This window comes from Ovis aries, chromosome 18 (genome assembly GCF_016772045.2).
Source record: "Ovis aries strain OAR_USU_Benz2616 breed Rambouillet chromosome 18, ARS-UI_Ramb_v3.0, whole genome shotgun sequence".
Classification (NCBI taxonomy): domain Eukaryota; kingdom Metazoa; phylum Chordata; class Mammalia; order Artiodactyla; family Bovidae; genus Ovis; species Ovis aries.
Window position 1 is genome coordinate 45127213 of NC_056071.1, and position 20707 is coordinate 45147919.

Below are 20707 nucleotides of genomic sequence, written 5' to 3' on the forward strand. Positions count from 1 at the left end.
TGCTTACTTAGTGCTAGGTACATTTATAAGTACTTGACAGGGATCAGCTCATCTGACCCTTCCATCAGCCTTATGAAGTAATGCAGTGGCTCCGTATTTAATGGAAGAGGCACAGACATGTTAAACTGCCTGCCCACAGTAACACATCCAGTGAGTATGTGAATTGGGATCTAATGCCAGGCGTAAAGCATCAGAATCCCCACAGGACACCACCTTCTAGTACCACCTCTATTCTCTTCATAAGGTAAAGTCCACTATACCTTACAACAGATGCCTTTTGATGGGGTGTCCTATTTTCCTCTTTTTGTTGACCTCCATTTGTACCTTCCATAGTGTACCCAAAAGTTTGCCATCTATGTAATCAATTTTGGAAAATGATGTAAATTCAAAACAAAGACCCAACAAAAGTGAAGCAGATTAATGTTTCCATATATATTTTTTTCCAAATATATATATTTCATAAACACACACACACACAAATGTGTTAAATAACTCTTTGGGACACCAGAGTATAAACTTAATAGACCAGAAGAGAAAACTAAGATTAGTTTGCTCTGACCCCACTGAACAAATCCCCTGTCATGTGACTCCATGCACCTCCCTGTGTCTACAAATCATGTGGGAGTAACTCACCAGTTCCTGAGGGAGTGTGGGACAAGTAGGCAGACGACTGACTGGAAAAAGCACAACCAACACAGCGGCCCTTGAGCTTAGAAAATAAACTAACTTCCAAAAAGTAAATAACTCGACAGTCAGACAATCTACACTTGTTATAGTCACTCCTGGGGAACCAGGTATTGAGATGAAACTGGTCTACATCTATGCACAGTCAAGATCCAGGAAGACACATATCCCACAATCAATGGGATTCACAGTTTCTAGGATTAAAGTCCCTCCAAGATTGACTCCTACTTAGAGCAATCAGGGCAGGAAAACTAAGCCTCCTTGGATTGCCTTTTTCTTCCTTTGCAGCTGTTAGGGATAAAATGGAACAGTGCGTCTTAGGTAGTGCATGCCTCCTGGGGTAATGTCTCACTGTGGCGGCAGCAGAGCAGCAGTGATTTTTCTCACCATCCGTGACGTGTATTGGGCCTGGCAGGAACTCAACCAACTCCTTCAGGTAGTTAAGTAGCAATATAAACTCTAGCATCTTGATGACACGTTTAGAATTTTTCAAATTAACATTCAAAATTGAAAACCAAAATAAATGTGACATTCATTCATTCAGTCATCTATTCATTCAACAAATGTTCACTGAGTATCTATCCCTCACCAGATTTTATTTTAGGCCCTGGGGATACAGCAGGATACCAAACAGTCAAGATTCTTATCTTCAGGGAGCTTATTGTTTCCTGAGAGAAATAAGAGCATGTTTTAATACGTCATTGTTCTACATCAAGTTTATCTAATGATTAATATTATAAATTCTTACACTTAAATAAAAAATAAATATGTCTATGTTACTTAGAGATCAATAAAATATAAAGGATATTTTCTTTTAATTTAATATACGGCTATCTTCCTAGCTATGTAATGTTAATAAAATATATATTAAAAGTGTGATTTCCTCATGTTTATTCAAATACAAGCATACATAAATTCATATAGACTGCACAAATCATAAGAAAAAATGTAGACATTTTCCAATGCAGAAAAAGCTAATTTCCTAACAACCTATACATACTAATGACCACAACAACACTTATTTTACTCCAACCTTGAAGCTTCCTGTACTACAGTTCTTTGGTTTGCACTTTCCCTTTGGTCCTCCCCTGCTATCCAACTACTCAAAATCCATTTATCTATTTATTGCACAAATATGTTCAGAAACAATTGAAGTGAGAACCTCTAGAATCCACTTGCCCTTGTCCTTTAAGACCAGAGTTTCTCAAAAGATGAAAAAGACCTAAGGTCTTCTTTTTTTTTTTTTTTTTTGAGACTCTCAGTTTACTTTATTAAAAAGTAAAGAAATGGCAACTAACAGAGTTATTAAAATATAGCTGATCTTAAATGCTTAAATTTCACAGAGTAAAGCTTTTAAAAAACACAATCGCAATGACAAAAGCAATGACTTCATGTCTAGCTTTATTTGAAAGGAATGCCAAAGGTTTACATTTACAAGGTCCTCTGTGAACTTGAAACTGCCTTCTCTTGCTGGCACATTTCTGTCTCGTTAAGAAGAGGCCACCTGGCTGTCTCCACTTATGACTGTCTCATTCTCACTCCCTACTGCGTATAGCCCTTGGACCTCAGAAGGGCACAGGATCCTGTATTTGGGCTTAGAAGTCCTAACTATCCTAGGGTTCAGGGCTCCTGACAGTGATATCTCACACCTATTACAGGTTTAAAAGAAGGACTTTTGTGGCTCACCTACAAATTTCATACCATTGTTCTAGAAGGAAATGTACCTTATTGCAAAAAATTAACTTAAAACTATAAGTTTTTGGAATATGACCTACACATTTAGGGTATTACATGAAATTCTATATTTTCTCAAACATGGTAACTACATTTCTTTTCTTCCCTATTTATATATTCTTCCCATACATGATAACTGTCTTTTTTTATTTTAACTTGCCCACAAAAAAACTTGCCATTCAAAAAAAAGAAAAAAAACTTGCCATCCATTTATAACTTATGTAAATAATGGAAAATAACAGACCTCATTTTGAGTTTACAATATAAAATATTTCTGTATATAGCTACACACGAGCAGCAAGTATGCAACTTATAATGATTAAACGTCAAATATGCCATTATAGAATGCAAATCATACTGTTCACATAGAACTATTATCATTTAGACACTTTTGAGAAAAAACATAAAAGCTTATTTTCAGTGCTGTCCTGACAAACTATCACTCCTACAAGGAACATTCCCTCCACCACTGGGAAAACGAAAGATACCACGAAAAAATTCAAATCACTTGACTTCTAAACTAAAAGGTCTTTTTTTGTTGTTTTTTTGGCTGTGCCGAACATGCCATGCCGGGATCTTAATTCCCTGACTAGGGGTCAAACCCACACCCCCTGCGGTGGAAGGGCAGTGTCTTAACCACTGGACCACCAAGGAAGTCCCTAAAAGGTCTTTTCTTTACCTCTGCCACACTGAGGGCTACTTAGGCCACAAGAGGCACAAAACCAAAATAGATCTCAGCAGAATTGTACTGCTTTGTGGCAAATGCAATTTAAAGAAAAACAGATTTACTGAGTGGCTACGACATTCTAACCACTGTGCTGGGGCCAGAGATATAAAATCAGTAAGACTTGAGTGTGTGTGTCCCTGTGCGACATATACAGGGACCCATATATAGACCCCAGTGTCTCTGTGCGACCCTTTGGACTGTAGCCCATCAGGCTCCTCTGTCCATGAGATTTTTCAGGCAAGAATCATGGAGTATGTTGCCATTTCCACCTCCAGGGGATCTTCCCTACACAGGGATCGAACTTGCATCTCTAGCGTCTCCTGAATTGCAGACAGATTGTTTATATGCAAGTGAGACTTGGTCTCTACCTTAAAGGCGCTTTGTAAGACTTCAAAAACAAGACACAGATCCAGTGTAATCTTTTAAATTAATCACATAAAAAACCTAAAGTAATTGTGAAAAGCATCTAGTAGTAGTGAAGTCGCTCAGTCGTGTCTGACTCTTTGCGACCCCATGGACTGTAGCCTACCAAGCTTCTCTGTCCATGGGATTTTCCAGGCAATAGTACTGGAGTGGATTGCCATTTCCTTCTCCAGGGGATCTTGCTGACCCAGGGATCGAACCCAGGTCTCCTGCATTGTAGACAGACGCTTTACCGTCTGAGCCAGTAGGGTGAAACACAATACTGTATAATATGTAAACGTTTATACCAATGAAAACATTGAAAATACAGATACTACTGGATAATGACTATTTAAAAACCCAATGTTGAATGGAAAGATGATACATTTTAGACTACAGAATATATAAATCCAGCAAGGGTCCCTAAATAGCATTATCACTGCCCCTTCCCCCACCCTTTTTATACTTAGGTGCCAGTATCTCTACTGTTCTTTCCTTTCTTTCCCTTTGCTTCTCTCTTGGCCTTCTAATCTCCAGTATACGTGTGCTTGAAAGACTAGAAGGTATAGGCCAATGCAGATCTTCAGAAAACCATGAAGGGAACAAAAGTCTTATTTCTTGATGCAGCATCAGGCAAACATGAGACTATGTTTCCCTGTAAAAGAAAGTTGCTGATCTGACCCTACAATTTTTATATCATCACATTCCTACTTTCAACTTAAAAGAATATAAAATAAATGTAATGAAAACTTGCTCAATCAAAAAAAACAAAACAAAACAAAACTAGTCTTTAGTACTTCTTATATTAATTTACTTTAAATATTCACCTTCTTCATTATTTTCCTAAAATTTCATAGCTGTATACATTTCTCATTAAAAAATAATCTGAGTCATCATTTTAAAACAGCTTATAGGACATGGGAAAGTGATACTGCCATCTTGTGGTTAAAGATTCATTTACAGCAACAAGGACTTAACTGGTATTTCCCATTAACTCCACAACACATTATGTATTAATCTAAAGAAAAATAATTTACTGTTTGGAAGTTATCTTTAAGAAAAATATACTTTCCATACATCTCTCTCACTTTCTTATGTTAAATCCCACTAGGTTAAAGCATGAAATGGCATTTTGAGTGGCAGCCTCAGATAAATAAAAAGAACTGTGCATTTGGCCCTCTAGATCCTACTCACAGTAGCTGATCACTTACTTTCAGTGTAACACACATTCTAACCCTGAGAATTTAGAGAGACAAAAACACGGAATCTAGGAGCACTGTTTTCACAAAGTAATCTCCAAGACATACAAGCAACTAATATGACATTTATGCTAAGCTTATAAATAATTTTTTTTTATTTGACCTAGGACCCTAAATTCAAAACCACTACAGATAAACTCGGAGAAGGAAATGGCAACCCACTGCAGTACTCTTGCCTGGAAACTCCCATGGACGGAGGAGCCTGGTAGGCTGCAGTCCATGGGGTCGCTAAGGGTTGGACACGACTGAGCAAATTCACTTTCACTTTTCACTTTCATGCATTGGAGAAGGAAATGGCAACCCACTCCACAGTGTTCTTGCCTGGAGAATCCCAGGGACGGGGGAGCCTGGTGGGCTGCCGTCTATGGGGTCACACAGAGTTGGACACGACTGAAGCGACTTAGCAGCAGTAGCACAGATAAAATAAACAGCATAGCAATAAAAATACTTTCTTCCATCCCTCTTAATATATGGTAGTGGTGATTTAGTTGCTAAATTGTATCCAACTCTTGCAGTCTCATGGACTGTAGCCCACCAGGCTCTTCGGTCTATGGGTTCCCCCAGGCAAGGATATAGGAATCTACTTAGATGTATAGCAACATATTTTTCCATATATAGCTAAGAATTATACTTAAATGGAAAAATTAATTCTAAAAGTACAGTCCTCTACATTTTTCAAGTATGTAGCCTTCTGTAATCTATGCAAGACACCTGTTGCAAGTGTTTTACAATGGTGGAATCTAATTAAAAGTCAGGACACTTCTACATCTAACTCTTGTCATCAGAAAGTTTTCCTTTTTTTTTTTTTTTTGAGCAAATCACCAAAATTATAGGAAGACAGCACCATCTATAGGTCTGCCCAGGTACAGAATGAAGTTAGACGTTACTGCCCACTGTGATACAGTAGCCAACCAAATGTACTACCCCAGAAGGAAGTTCCAAAATAACCCTGTTTATTCTTGGCATTCTCCAAAGCATTTTACTCTATCTCTACAACCATCCTCCAGGATAATAATTGTAACAATTGCAACAACAGTCACAACAGTTCTTATTATTAATAAGAACTAAAACCAAAGTTCCCATAATTGCATTATTTTGACTTTGATAATTTGATGATTCATAAATAGGTAAGTTTTCAAGAAATATTAGGGCATTGGCACTTTCCTCTCCCTCTCACTCTTTCTCTCTCTCTCACACACACGCAAATACACATACACACACAAATACACACACACACACACACACACACAAAATGTAAAACTTAGTGGTAACAATTCTATTTTAGGTGTCACTGAATTCTATTGAAACACATATTTCATTATTCTTTCTCCAAAGTTACATCTTCTTACAACAGTCCATTCTAGTTTCTACAGACATTCAACTAAATTTACCAGTGTGTCTAACCTAAAGCTACCAGACTCATACAAAGGAAAAGGCTCAAGACAAATCAATGTTTTATGCAACTTAAATATCCTCCTTCACAGATAAGCTTGTCCAGTCAGCTCTGGGGTCGCTCTCACTCCAGTGAGTCATTCTAGAGCCTAAGGTGATCGTATAAGGGTTGAATAAATGATAACCTGAGCACCGAGGCTCAGATCATTCCTAATCATTGCTGGTAGGGACTGGCAGAAATGATGTAGCCCCAAAGATACTGAGCCCCCTGTGGGTAATATGGAAAATTTCAAATAAGTGCTGGGGCTGGCACTTAAAGATCTAGCAAAAACAAGAAATGGCCGGTTGCACCAAAGGTAGACTGTTAGTTCATCAATACTCAACCTACAGTTTTTAACCCAACTGGAAAAAAAGAGGCCTGATGAAGATAGTACTCTGTATGGGGCAAATAACCTGATATCTCATTCTGTATATTACAAGGCAGGGTGGGATAGTGGGTAGGAGTATAAGCTCTGAAAGCAAAGAGAACAGAACTTGAGCCTATACTCTGTCACTGGTCTTGAGCAAGTTACTTAATTCTCTAAGCTTTATTTTCCTCGTCCTCAAGAAGTTACAGATTAATACTGATAATTTAAGCAAAGTAAGGATTTTAATTAAAGCACTGATATATTGAATACTATACACATAGTAGGCATTCAAGAGCATTGAAGATGTATCTTAGCATTTCTTGTTTGTCTTATTATAATTATTGACTAGATAATTATATAGGATCCACCCAACCCAGCAAGTACCCAGAGACATTCATTTGCAACTTCTTAACAAACAGAACTAATGAGAAAAACTAGACTCAAAATAAGGATGGACACAACTATATAACAAAGGAAAAATGGTATTTGAGGATCTAATATCAATTTCAAATTTTAGCCCTAAAATATTTTTTAAATCATTAGAATCCACATGACTCTTGATTTCCACATTATTTTTACTGTATAATTTAGAAATTTAAGTCTTCAGGGCACAGAGAAGTTAGAAATACAGATCAGAGAGTTACCTGCACCTGGATAGTACAGAAGACAGAGAGCAAAGACATAGCAGAGTGGGAATGGGTAGAGAACTCAGAACTCTGCAGAATATAAATTTTTGAGGAAATAGAAAAAAGACAGCTGCTGCTGCTGCTAAGCCACTTCAGTCGTGTCCGACTCTGTGTGACCCCATAGACGGCAGCCCACCAGACTCCTCCGTCCCCAGGATTCTCCAGGCAAGAACACCGGAGTGGGTTGCCATTTCCTTCTCCAGTGCATGAAAGTGAAAAGTGAAAGTGAAGTCGCTCAGTCCTGTCTGACTCTTAGTGACCCCATGGACTGTAGCCCACCAGGCTCCTCCATCCATGGGATTTTCCAGAGGAACCAGCAATTCTTTGTTGCTGGTACACAAGTCATCACAGTACACGAGTGATCATGTATGGAGAAGAGGGTGAAAATCAATAGCAGAGACAACTTTAAAGAGAAAAATTGGTTACAGATGTGAAATTCCACTAAGATTGGGTAAAATTAGGAATGAAAGCCAGTAGTTAACAGTTCCAGCAAAAAGATAAATGCAGATATGCCAGTTACAGTGGGTAGTCAAACCTGAGTGAGGAACTTTTCACAAAAGTTGACAATGAAAGGAAGAAAAATACAGGACCATAGCTTGAATTTGAGAAACTCAATATGAAGAGAAAAATACAATCGATTGTTTGTTGTGACTTGAACTGTGTCCCCCACCTTCCCCGCCCCCTGCAGAAAGATACGTTCAAATCCTAACCCCTAGTACCTGAGAATGTGACCTTATTTGGAAATAGCATCTTTGCAAACATAATCAAGTTAAAATGAGGTCATAATGGAATGTAGTGGGCCACAATCCAATGAGTGATTTCTTATAACAAGAGAGAAATTTGGATACAGACACTGAGGCAAATAGGGAGAAAGCGATGTGACAACAAAGAGCACAAGGATTGTGGGCAACTGCCAGAAGCTAGGTGAGAGGCAGATAACAGAGTCTCTCTCAGATTCCCTGCCCACACTTTAATTTCAGACTTCTAACCTCCAGAACCATGAGATCATGAATTGCTGGTGTTTTGTGCCACCCAGTTTGTGGTACATTGTTCAAACTGCTAGCAAACGAATAAACAAAAACTATTGATAACAATCAAAAGATACAGACCTACTGGAGTATCTGCTGTTGCTGTTGTTTAGTCTCTAAGTTCTGTCTAACTCTTGGCAACCCCATGGACTGTAGCCCACCAGGCTCCTCTGTCCAAGGAATCTCCCAGGCAAGAATATTTATAAGGTGTATAAATCATGATCACATCAAAATAGGGAAATAACTGACACAAACATGATAGTTTAAAAGCAAAAGAAAACTGGTAAGAAAAAAAAATAGTTACAATCTGGAACGATTATAAAGCATCCGGTAGAAGTCCCTTAACCTGGTTTCACTCATTGCCATTTTAAGATACTGCACACTTAAGTCATAAAGATGTTTGAAAATGATTGGTGCATCTCTTTTCAGTTTGGGGTCCTGAAACGAAAGATGATGCATAAATTTTTAAAAGTGATCACGGGGACTTCCCTGGTGGTGCAGAGGATAAGAATCTGGCACACGGGTTCCATGACTGGTCTGGGAAGATTCCACAAGCCGTGGAGCAACTAAGACCCTATGCTGCAACTCCTGAGCCTGTGCTCCAGAGCCCTCGAGCCACGACCATTGAGCCCTCGAGCCACAACTAGAAGCCCTCCCATCTAGAGCCTGTGCTCAACAACAAGAGAAGCTATCACAGTAAGAAGCCCCAGAGAGTGCCCCTAGAGAGCAGCCAACTATAGAGTTGCAAACTAGAGAGTAGCCCCCATTTGCCATAACTAGATAAAGCCCATCCAAAGCAGTGAAGACCCAACACAGACAAAAATAAAATAAATAAAAAAGGTGACAGAGAGTGCAGACCTGAATGTTTTCACGTCATTTATCAAACGACTACTACAAAATAAAACATTGTTGAAAGAAAATATTGTCACAATATCAGTTGTCTATTAGAATCCCAGAATACTTATCTTTCTTCAGAGTAGGACCCTAAGAATAATATTCTATGGCTTGGGCTTCTGATATCTATTCATTAATACAGTCAACAAACATTTCTGAGCACCTACTGTACTATACCTAAAACCCAGCTTCTCAATGGTCTGAGACGCTGTAGTCAAGAGAGTGGTGGGACACAGGCCCAGGGGGTAGGGAGGTGAGGAAGGCCTGGTTTAACAAGGTGTATCTAAAATGTGTAAAGTTGTTTTATATTCTTATATCACTTGTGCCCACATACAATACTTATAGTTTTAAAACATGTTTCAGTGAAGGACAGTAAAATAAACCTTCTGAAATGTCCCATGTAATTCATATTTTATTAGCTCTTAAATTCATATTTTTGAGAACTAGATTTTCTTTGAGACAGACTATATTTCAATTAAAACATATCCTTTAAAGGTATTTCATAATTAATTTGAGCAATAGAGTTGCTTCCTCCTATGTGGTTGAAATAAGGGGAATTTTTCTCCCTAATTACCCAGATAATGGGTTCCAGCCTCCCTTTGATGTGTCATGAAGGTTCACCTGTTTCTCTACAACCTGCTATTTATTATCAAGCAAATGCAGTTTGCCAAATCCTGAATTTCCAAAGGTGCCATTTATCCAAATCACATGTGTATCCCCTTTGCACCCATGCTGAAAAAGAATTCTCCTTGATCAAAATTTTAACCTTGATTACCCCCCCAGTGCATCAGCCCTTTTATTACCAAGTCCAAATTAAAATCCGGAGAACTACTAGTATACACACTGCCTATTAAGGCATTTCTTTTAACTGTATTTTAACTGTTTGGGGTTAGGGTAAGAAAAAGTAGAAATCTTGTGAAAATGGAGATATGTAAGGTATATGAGATTAGGAGTTTTGAAAATAAGATTTGAAATTATTGTACCTTTTTAGTGACCTTTTTGGGTTGAAAGCCTTGAACTCTCTCCCACCAATATAAAGTACATTTTACATATACTCTCAATAGTTTATCTCCCAGGAGCCTAAATATGAATGCCAGGTTTCTCTCCTCCAGAAAAATCTCTCATTTTATTTTCTCATTTGATCCCTTGAAAATGATTAATGAGATAAACTATACAAAGTAGTTGAACTGTGTTTAGTGCAAAACTGGAAAACTTATTTCCAAGATACTTTGACTAAACAATTTGACTCAAACATCTCCAGCACGATGAACAGAATAAAAACAGTGATTGAAGCTGTGGTAGGATGTTTGCTTACAAGATACAGGGGACTAGGATGATGCTGGAGAGGAAGAAACAACAGCCTGGAAATTTGGGGAAATAAATCAGGGTTCTGCTGGCATGGTGATCATGTAAAAGACAGATGGAGGAGACTTAAGAATTCTTAAGAATTCTTCTTAAGAATTCTGAGTGAGACCTGCAGAGGTCAAGGAATATGAGTGTCAGATTTGGGGAGGCAGGAGGAGAAGGGTCCTAGTGATGCCACCATGAAGAAAATTCAATGTGGACAGGATCTAAGTGTGCTCTTTGCGGGGAGCCTGACAGGTCTGGGCAAGAGCAGGGTTTCTCAGGGGCCAAGGGACTTCATTAGAGACCTGAGAGAATTGTAAAGTTGAATGCCAGAGCCCTATCAGAACTTGGGTAAAATACCCATTTGAGGGGGCCTAAAAGGTACCCACATGACATGGGAAATAAAAACCCCATAAGCTTTGGAAACACATGGAAGTGCCCACATGGGTTACTAGGGAAAATGGGAAGGTCTGAGATGGAACCATGCTCCTGGCTTCAAAGAAGAGATAAAAGGGAAACCTCCCAGAGCCACACTGGGAGCAAACCATGGAATGATGTGGGCCCTAGGGGACTGGGCTCATCTCTGCTCTAGGATACACAGATTATGACTCAGACCACAGGCTAGATTTCAGCTCCCACTTGCTCAAGTGGACAGAGCCCTTTTTCAGCCCACAATCTGCCCTACTGCCCATAGAGGCCCTAAATATAATGAGAATTTTCTTTTCACTAAATGATAATCTTGTGCCTGTACACATGGAATTATTTGGAGAGAGCAAGATATTATGAAGCAGCAGAAAGACTATAAGAATTGTATTTGTAGATAAAAGTTGTTTCAAGGGATGTAAACTAATAAAAGATAGATAATAAAGGATAGCAGACTTGATCTCTCCAACTTCTAAAAATATCTGCCAGTGAGAATAGTATTTTCCCAGTTCCTCTCTTATCCTATTCCTTTAGAAATGATTGCATGCTTGTGCAACCACAGGCAAGTGAATTATGCCCTCTGGGTATCAGTTTCTTCATTCTGAAGGTGTGGTGAGGATTTAAAATGTTGATACATGTATAGCTTTGCATTGGGCATGGCCCTTGTATTTATTCCAGAAATGTTAGCTATTTTTATTACTTGCATCATTCAGTGCTAATGAGAATGTTAAAACTGGATGTGGCTTCAAGGCCATCTGGGAGCATTTATGCAGAAAATGATTCTCAAGTCAGGCCTTGAAAATGGGCAGTTTCAGTCAGTTCAGTTCAATTCAGTTGCTCAGTCGTGTCCGACTCTTTGCGACCCCATGAATTGCAGCATGCCAGGCTTCCCTGTCCTTCACCAACTCCCGGAGTTCACCCAAACTCTCATCCATCGAGTTGGTGATGCCATCCAGCCATCTCATCTTCTGTCGTCCCCTTCTCCTCCTGCCCCCAATCCCTCCCAGCATCAGAGTTTTTCCAATGAGTCAACTCTTCGCATGAGGTGGCCAAAGTATTGGAGTTTCAGCTTTAGGATTCCTAGGATTTTTAGGATTCCTGCCCACAGTAGTAGATATAATGGTCATCTGAGTTAAATTCACCCATTCCAGTCCATTTTAGTTCACTGATTCCTAGAATGTCGATGTTCACTCTTGCCATCTCCTGTCTGACCACTTCCAGTTTGCCTTGATTCATGGACCTGACTTTCCAGGTTCCTATGCAATATTGCTCTTTACAGCATCGGACCTTGGTTCTATCACCAGTCACATCCACAACTGGGTATTGTTTTTGCTTTGGCTCCATCCCTTCATTCTTTCTGGAGTTATTTCTTCACTGATCTCCAGTAGCATATTGGGCACCTACCAACCTGGGGAGTTCCTCTTTCAGTATCCTATCGTTTTGCCTTTTCATACCGTTCATGGGGTTCTCAAGGCAAGAACATTGAAGTGGTTTGCCATTCCCTTCTCCAGTGGACCACATTATGTCAGAGAGTTTCACAGAGTTTCAATAGGTAGATAAAATTAGGGAAAGACATTCCAGGCATTGGGAATAAAGGTGCAAAGGTATAGGCAGCATTCAAGTATGGTGAGCAGATCTACTGAGCAGAAACCGAATGGAACATATGGCACAGGACAGGAAAATAAGACTGAAAGCTAAACTGGCAGCACACAAGTAAGGAGTACAGAACTTGTTCTTCTCTCTATGGTCAGCAATGAAAGCCAAGAAAGATTTAACTTGCAACCTACTTCAAACTGGCTCCAACTCTATGGAATCTCTTTTCTCAAGTCTTCTAAAGCAGTGCTTCTAAAACCTGAAAGAATAAACTAGTGACTTGAGGACTTTCCTAAAACTCAGCTTCTGATATGGTATGTCTGCAATAAGCTTAGCCCGAGGTCCTACATTTTTAACATGCTTCCAAGTACTACCAGGCGCCTCCGTCCTGCTCATCCATGGATTACACTTTGAATACTAATCTAATGGCCTCTTCTCCATCTCATCCTTAACCTCTCTTAAGTGTTAGCCTTGCTGATCTTCCTGAAGCTATCATCACTGGTTTATATCCACTCACCTCAATTTTAGGCTGTTACTTGAAGCTGAGAAGGCAAGCTAGAAGCCTACTCTGTGTATACTGTCTTGAGCACAGCTTTCATTGTGTAAAACAAAGTTATCATTGGTAACAATATAATAGCTATAGCTACAAACTCAAGACAAGTCTTTAGATATGTATTATCCAAGCAATTACCAGTGCATCATTTGGTCTTTTAAATGCAAATATTATAAATATCTTTTAACAAAAGACACACATATATCATTACAAAAGACACCAATTGCCCATCTCAAGATGTGTTTCAACTTCTTTGGAAATAATTTGCCCTGAGATTCTCACTCCTCCCAGTGGGGACTGGCTACAACTGATTGGTACAGAAGTGGGCCCTTGACCAATACTGGATTATTTTGTGTCTCACCCCAGCATCATACACTGGAATTGAAAAAAAGCAAAGTCAGTCTCCTGTTTCCCTGGTGGCTGAGTAGTAAAGAAACCGCCTGCAATGCAGAAGACCCAGGAGACCCAGATTCGATCCCTGGGTAGGGAAGATCCCCTGGAGGAGAGCATGGCAACCCACTCCTGTATCCTTGCCTGGAGAATCCCATGGACAGAGGAGCCTGGCGGGCTACAGTCCATGGGGTTGCAAAGAGTTGAACACAACTGAAGCGACTGAGCATGCACAAATGCACGTATGAATCACTAGTCACAGGTTAGGATGTTCACCAATTAACTGTATTTCCCTCCTGGGCCAGCTGAGTTTTATTTAATAAGGGTTATGGACTCTGAATCAAGGAAATCAAGGACAGCTGACAGTCATGGGCATTGTGGAATTTGACCAAAATGGTGAGTAAATTGGTGCAAATTCATTACCACTACCGGGAACAACTAAAAAGTAGAAAGTGGGAGCACTAACAATATAATGAATAGACATAGCATAATCACATATAAGAAATGAATGCCTTGATTGCCATATTAATGAAATGTCATCGTTAGAAAAGTGTAGATTGTAAGTGATACATCTGCTGGTGGTCCTCCTAGATGCAAGGAACTTGTGACAGGATGATAAATAGTCATAATTTGTAACAGTCCTTTATGCAAAGTTCAAATTTGTTTGAAAATAAAATTTGCTTGTCAAAGGTAGATATTAGACATTCAGTCATCTTAGTATGATTTACTAGCATTACCATAATTTATTAAGGGATATTTACATTTATAAAAATGTTTTGGGACTGCCCTGGTGGTCCAGTGGCTAAGAATTGGTGCTCCCAACGCAAGGGGTGCAAGTCCCGTGCCTGGTGGTCCCGTGCCTGGTTAGGGAATTAGGTTTCTCTTGCTGCAACTAATGAACTCCCTTGCTACAAGAAAGATGAAAGCTTCGCATGCAGCACCTAAGACCCAGAGCAGCTAAATAAATAAATAAGTACATTTTAAAAAATGTTTTATGGTGATGAGTGAATTACAGTAATTATTTTATACATTCATAATAATATGTATCACAATTTGTAAGATTAAATTTTCAATCAATTCATAATTTATATTTTAAAATATCTTTAAAATACATTCACATAATGTAACTCGTGTGTAACTTTCTCTTAGCCACACTTAGTAATTACTTCCATGATTAGCTGTAAGAGATTTCGTCCTAAAAGATTCTTCCCTACAGCATAACTCTCCATAAATTACTGTGAGCCTATTATATCAAAGGTGTTTATATGCGTCAACATTTTCATTTAATTTTAATATGCTTATTAAGGCAGGAATAGCTGCAAGCAAGAAACAGGATGCAATAAGAAAACCTGTGGAGTCCCGAGGCACATACTTTAATGAGGGAGGTAGAAATATTTAAGATCTGAGTTAGCTGGGGTTAAAAAGAGGCTATAATGGATAGCACAACTAAGTCTAACGCAAACTGGAGCATTTCAAATACAATAGCCAGCCAGGCTAAAAGACCTCTTCAAAGTGGCAGGCCTCGGGACTGCTGCCTACCTTGCTTTCCAGGCTAGGAACACAGAAAGCGGGGAACTCGAGAGCGGCCGGCGCGGGCGCCGCGGCTACTTGACCTGGGACACCCGGGGTCCGCCGCCTGATCCCGGCTTTCTTTACTCCCGCGCTCCGCGGGCTCGGGCTACTCAGGCTCTGAACCCGGAGGGCGGAAGGCAGAGGAAGAAGGCAAAACCTATGGTGGGGGAGACTTGTCGGAGAAAGGTTTTCGGAACACGCGAAAGGAAAGGCGACTAGCCCCCGGCCGGGCGGGGCGGCCTTACCAGCAGAGCCACCGGCCAGGATCTGCCGAGAAGCCTCGTTCACGAAGCCGACAGAGGGCTTGGCCGACATCTTCGCAAGACAGTGGACCACGGCGTGGGCTGAGATGCCGGGACGAGCTCGCCTGCCTCGATGCCGGCCTGCAGAGCCTCTCTGGAGCAAGAGAGCCGGGGCTGTGTTGCTTCTTGGGCTGAGTGGCTCCCTGGGGGGCGGCAGTCCGACTACTGCTCGGAGGCGGCGGGCTGTTTGGACCACAGATTAGCAGCGTGATCTCCGGCGTGTTGAGACCTGCCTGTGGCTCTCCTTCAGGGGCTCCCTCTCCCCACTCTTGTCTCCCTGGGCTCCGAGGAGGACCCAAGGACCCCGGGGTTGGGTTGGTCGACCTCAGCGGGTCGGTTTGGTGTCCTAGATTGGCGCTCACGGGTTTCCCTATCGGGAGCCTTCTGCAGAGTTTGTCAAGCTGGACGCTCTACCTCTGATAAGGCAAGTAAAAAAAAGTGACTCTGGCCTAGAACTTCATTGGCAGGGCCCCGGCGACCCTTGCCCTCTGGAAAGCCAGAGCACAGTGCAGTTCTAAAGAAGGAACAGGTGACTGAATTCCTCGGAGTTAGTTGTCCTGAAACTGTAGACTGAAATTGACAGCAACTAAGTCAAATAAATCCAATTTATGGTTATCTTACAATTGAGTTAATGTAGTACTTTTCTAAGAAGCGGTTTCGGCTTAAGGGAATTTATCTCGTACCTCATCAGCTTGAGTTTTATTTACTGAAAGACCAAAGCGGGGGGGGGGGGGGGGGGGGGGGGCCTTATTACAAATAAGTCGCTTCTATACCTAATATCCGTGAGCATCCATGTAATGTGTGTGTAAGAAAAGCAGATTCGTGTTCCAGTCCTGACCTACTGAATCACAATCTGTGGTATTGGGCTCAGAAAACTGTTTGAATAAGTTCTCCAATGATTATTATATATGCTAAAGTTGGTGAACCACTGACCTAAATAATCAAGGAACATTAAGGAACTCCCAGTATATTCTCTCTATAAAGTGATTAATTATTCATACTAGCCTTTTAGGACAGTTAGCAAAACAAAAATACTAGGATATATATACTATTTTTACACCACAAGTTGATGCTATGTAGGAGAGACCGGATTCTCAAATTTTAGTAAAATACCTGCCACACCCTTAACAGGCAGGAAATGATAGGCCTAAAAGGGAGGAGAAACTTTGGAACCCTTATTGTCATATTATTTATTACACATGGTATTCAGTACTAAATATATTCAGTTTGAACCATATAAAATTACTATTTTTGAAGGCCATTGAATATCAGTATATGTAACAAAGTTCAACTTAATATATATGATTTCCAATTAAATGTACAAAATACAGTAATTGGTTTTATATTTTGTGTTTAATTCTTAGGTTGAGCTATTAAAAGCTGATAATAATGACTGAGCAATTGAAGAGACATTACTTCTGTGGTCAGATGTGCAAAAACAAATTTTCTCATATTTGATTAAAATTATCAAGTTTGAATATGCTCACCAAGAAATAGTTTTCAGAAATATTTGCTATTTAGATATGGTTAAAGCTTTTAAGCAATGTTTCAATTTCTTACTAATTAAATATGAGGCCTTAAGTATAACATAGAATCACTTACTCATTCAGTAAATACTTTAGAACCTATTATATACTAAGCACTAAAATCAGAATTTCAGAGCTCAGAGAAAATATTTACCTCATTTTCCACTGAGGAAACTAAGTTTCCCAAGATCACACCAGAAGTTATTGGAATAGCTGGATTCAGTTCCAGGATTCCTTCTTCTAAGAGCCATGGGATTATAGATTTAAATGTTAATCACAGGCCAAATTACCTTTGGTCATACTGAAACCTAAAATAATTAAATGTTACCAAAATTAATTTTGTATATAAGTAGATAATTTTTTTCAATTAAAGAAAATTTTTTTATTATTACATACTATTAAACCCCAAAGCACACAGGGAAGCAAATCCTACCTTCATTCATTGAGAATTTTCTATGTGTCAGCATTATGCTCTGGCAATATTACAGTTAAAATCCCCCCTAGAGTATATAATCTAATGAAAGAGATCACACCATGTTGTAATGTAAGTAAATTTTTCCCTTCCCTAGATTATTTCAGGAAATACAGCAGTATTCCCAGGTCAAAATTTAAAGACAGCCTTTTGACATCATTCATCATTTCCATGAATATCTTTTTTCTTTTCATAAATATCTTAATCTATGAATATTTTACCTTGAGGAGGTAGATGCAAGTTTGAGGTCTCACTCAGATCTCAATCTTTCAGGATCCCAAGGATTCAGTCATAAGACTCCCAGATTGTCTCTTTCCAAATACCCTTTTAGAAAATTGCTATCTCTTTTTAACCTCTCTGTATTAGAATAGATTTCTTTGAGTAAAAAAAGACCTGATATCACAGGTGGTCTAATCCTATACCTCTAGATGAGCTGAGAAGATAGGACCTGGGTATAAGAACATTCTGGAGTTTAGGAGTCAGCCAGTGGTAATCCACAGTCAACAAGTACCCACTATGCTCAGAGCTCTGATTATGGGGCATAGCTCTTACCTGCAGCCAAATTTGCCCATGGCCAATATTGGAACCCTGGGAGGTTACCACTGGGAAAAGCAAAGTTTACTTGACCTACTATTTCAGATTCCCTAGACACAATCCATCACATTACTCTTTCTATTAATATTTTAAATAATGGTGTAATGTCCTGATATTAGAGCAAAACTGCTAAAGTATCAAGCTTCTATTTTTTAATTATTGATTTATTTACTTGATCTTGGTTGATAAATTATGAATTTATCAGTTTGCCAAGTGACTAGAAACTAAACTTTTAGGAACCTTAAAATACTTACTGAAGGGACTTCCCTGATGGTCCAGTGATTAAGACTTTCAGTGGAGGGGGTAAGGGTTCCATCCCTGATCGGGGAGCCAGGATCCCGTACGCCTTGGGGCCAAAACATAAACAATATTGTGACAAATTGAATAAAGATTAAAAAAATAGATACTGAACTTAAGTATCTGACAATTTCTTCAATGTCTTTTTGGAATAAAGTTTTTGTATTGCGCCATAGGATCAGCTACTGTTCAAGGCCAAAATAATAGTGATTTAAATGAGACAGAAATTTATTTTGCCCTCAGATAATGACACAATTGTAAGCCAAAATAAAGCTCAGGCCTGCAGAGAGGAAGAAAAGTAAAAAGGGTAAAGAAAACCCTCCAAATTACATAAATCTCGTTGGTTAGAACTTGGCCACAAGGGCTATGCCTAAGTATGAGGGAGGTCAGGAAAGGTAGTATTTTGCTGGGTGACAATGTGTCTAGGGGAAAAAAAAAAGTTATATATATATATATATATATATATATAGCATTATGGGAGAAAGGGAAAAACATATTAAACAACTGGCAGTGTCAACCACAGTGTGGGAAAAAGTTTAGGAACCAAGAGCTATACTGTAAAATTACAGTATTTCTCAGTTTGAAAAATTCTGTTTTCCTCAAGTCTAAAGTTTATCTTCATCAGTTTCTGACTAGAAAATGCAATATAATCCCATGGTATTCAATGTACTGTGACTGGAGCCACATTTACAAATACCGTTCCCTAAAGACACATAGACATTGTAGGCTAGAGACTCTTCTTTAGATGCCAAAACACACTGTATATACACATAGACATACAAATGCAGAATTTGGCATGCATAGAGCCCATCCATGGAATAGGGTGGGAAGTTGGGAAGAATGTTCTGTGGATACCAGATTAAGAAATCTTGACTAGTAGGAGAGATTTCAACTCTTGACTGATTCAAAAGACCTATATTATTCTCAAGTATTCTTTTGCAGAAATATTAAAGAAATGCCGTGTGCAAATCAGGTCTGAGTATCACTGCTCTAAGTCCTCAGTGATTTACAGTTTACAGATATCAAAGCAACATGTTATTTAGGACAGATCCTAGGTTCTGATGCATTTAGATTATTCTATCGCCTAACAGAGCAGCTCTAAGTTCCAAGGGACTTTAACTGGGCTGTATGAACAAAATAATTACTTGGGAAGCTTTTTTTCAATATATTGTTGTGATATGATAAGAACAACACTTAGAGGCCATTTATTTACAGAGTTCTGTTACTTAAGAGGTAACTGTGAATGTATAGTTAAGACCTATGAGCCATCAACATGCAGAAATCCTTTTACTTGCTCCTGGAAGCTTCCCAGGCCTTCACTTAGAACTAATTTTAGACCCAATTCTAGAAACATTGATAGGATGGACATCTAATATTTTGGTTTGCAGCAAATTAGGAAAAAAATAAGAGAACAGACCAGAGGGAAATCAAGATTCTAGAAAAGTGAAGAGCAATCTGCAACCTTCAGGCCATAGTCAGCCTGCCTAGCAAATTGTAATAACTACAATATTCATGTAATACTTACTTATGCAAGGCACTAGGCTAAGATTTTTACAAACCACTATCTCATTCACACTATTCCTGTGCTTGGGCTTCTCATGGCAGTGACTTATCTTGTGGTGGAACACAAGCTCTAGGCACATGGGCTTGGTTGTTCTGCAGCATGTGGGGTCTTATGGGACTAAGGATGAAATGAGTCCCCTGCATTGGCAGGCAGGTTCTTAAGCATTTGACCATGAGGGAAGTCCTGAAATATTCTCATCTTACAAATGAGGAGGATCACCAAGTGTCAGATATGACTGAGCACAGCACACACACAGGGCTGTTTATAATGAATATAAATTTTAAAATAATTCCTAGAAAAGCTGTTGCTTACTCTCAGATACATTTTGGGCTTCCCTGGTAACTCAGATGGTAAAGAATTTGCCTGCAATGAAAGAGAACTGGGTTCGATCCCTGGGTCTGGAAGATACTCTGGAGAAGAAAATGGCAACCCATTTCAGTATTCTTGCCTGGGAAATCCCATGGACAGAGGAGCCTGGCAGGGTTGCAAGGAGTCAGACGTGACTGAGCGACTAACACTTTCACTTTCACAAATGAGGAAATTCTGGCACAGAATTTAAGTAACTTTTGCCTGAATTCATTCTGAATACCTTAGATATTATTGGAACCTAAGTATACATATATATGCCTCTATATTCCTCCCCAAACTTATTATTTTCCATTTGAAAAAAAATTACAGCCATCCTAGTCCCAGAGGATGTGAAGTGGTATCACATAGTGGCTTTGATTCGCTTTTCTTCAATGACTGATGAAGTTGACCATCTTTTCATGTGATTATTGGCCATTTCTATGTCTTTAAAAAAAAAAAGTCTATTAAAGCCCATTGCTCATTTTTTGGTTGGACTGTCTATATTTTTGTTAT

The 20707-nt window shown here is 39.3% G+C and overlaps 2 protein-coding genes across 2 annotated transcripts in view; one reads left to right on the forward strand and one right to left on the reverse strand.

Moving 5' to 3' along the window:
* Positions 1–15788, reverse strand: part of SLC25A21 (solute carrier family 25 member 21) — a 527236-nt gene extending 511448 nt beyond the window's left edge. The window contains exon 1 of the mRNA XM_042235305.2: positions 15337–15788. Coding sequence (XP_042091239.1) covers positions 15337–15406 — 70 coding nt within the window. The 5' untranslated portion in view covers positions 15407–15788. The remainder of the gene's footprint in view (positions 1–15336) is intronic.
* Positions 13890–20707, forward strand: part of MIPOL1 (mirror-image polydactyly 1) — a 353644-nt gene continuing 346826 nt past the window's right edge. The window contains exon 1 of the mRNA XM_060401446.1: positions 13890–13915. Coding sequence (XP_060257429.1) covers positions 13913–13915 — 3 coding nt within the window. The 5' untranslated portion in view covers positions 13890–13912. The remainder of the gene's footprint in view (positions 13916–20707) is intronic.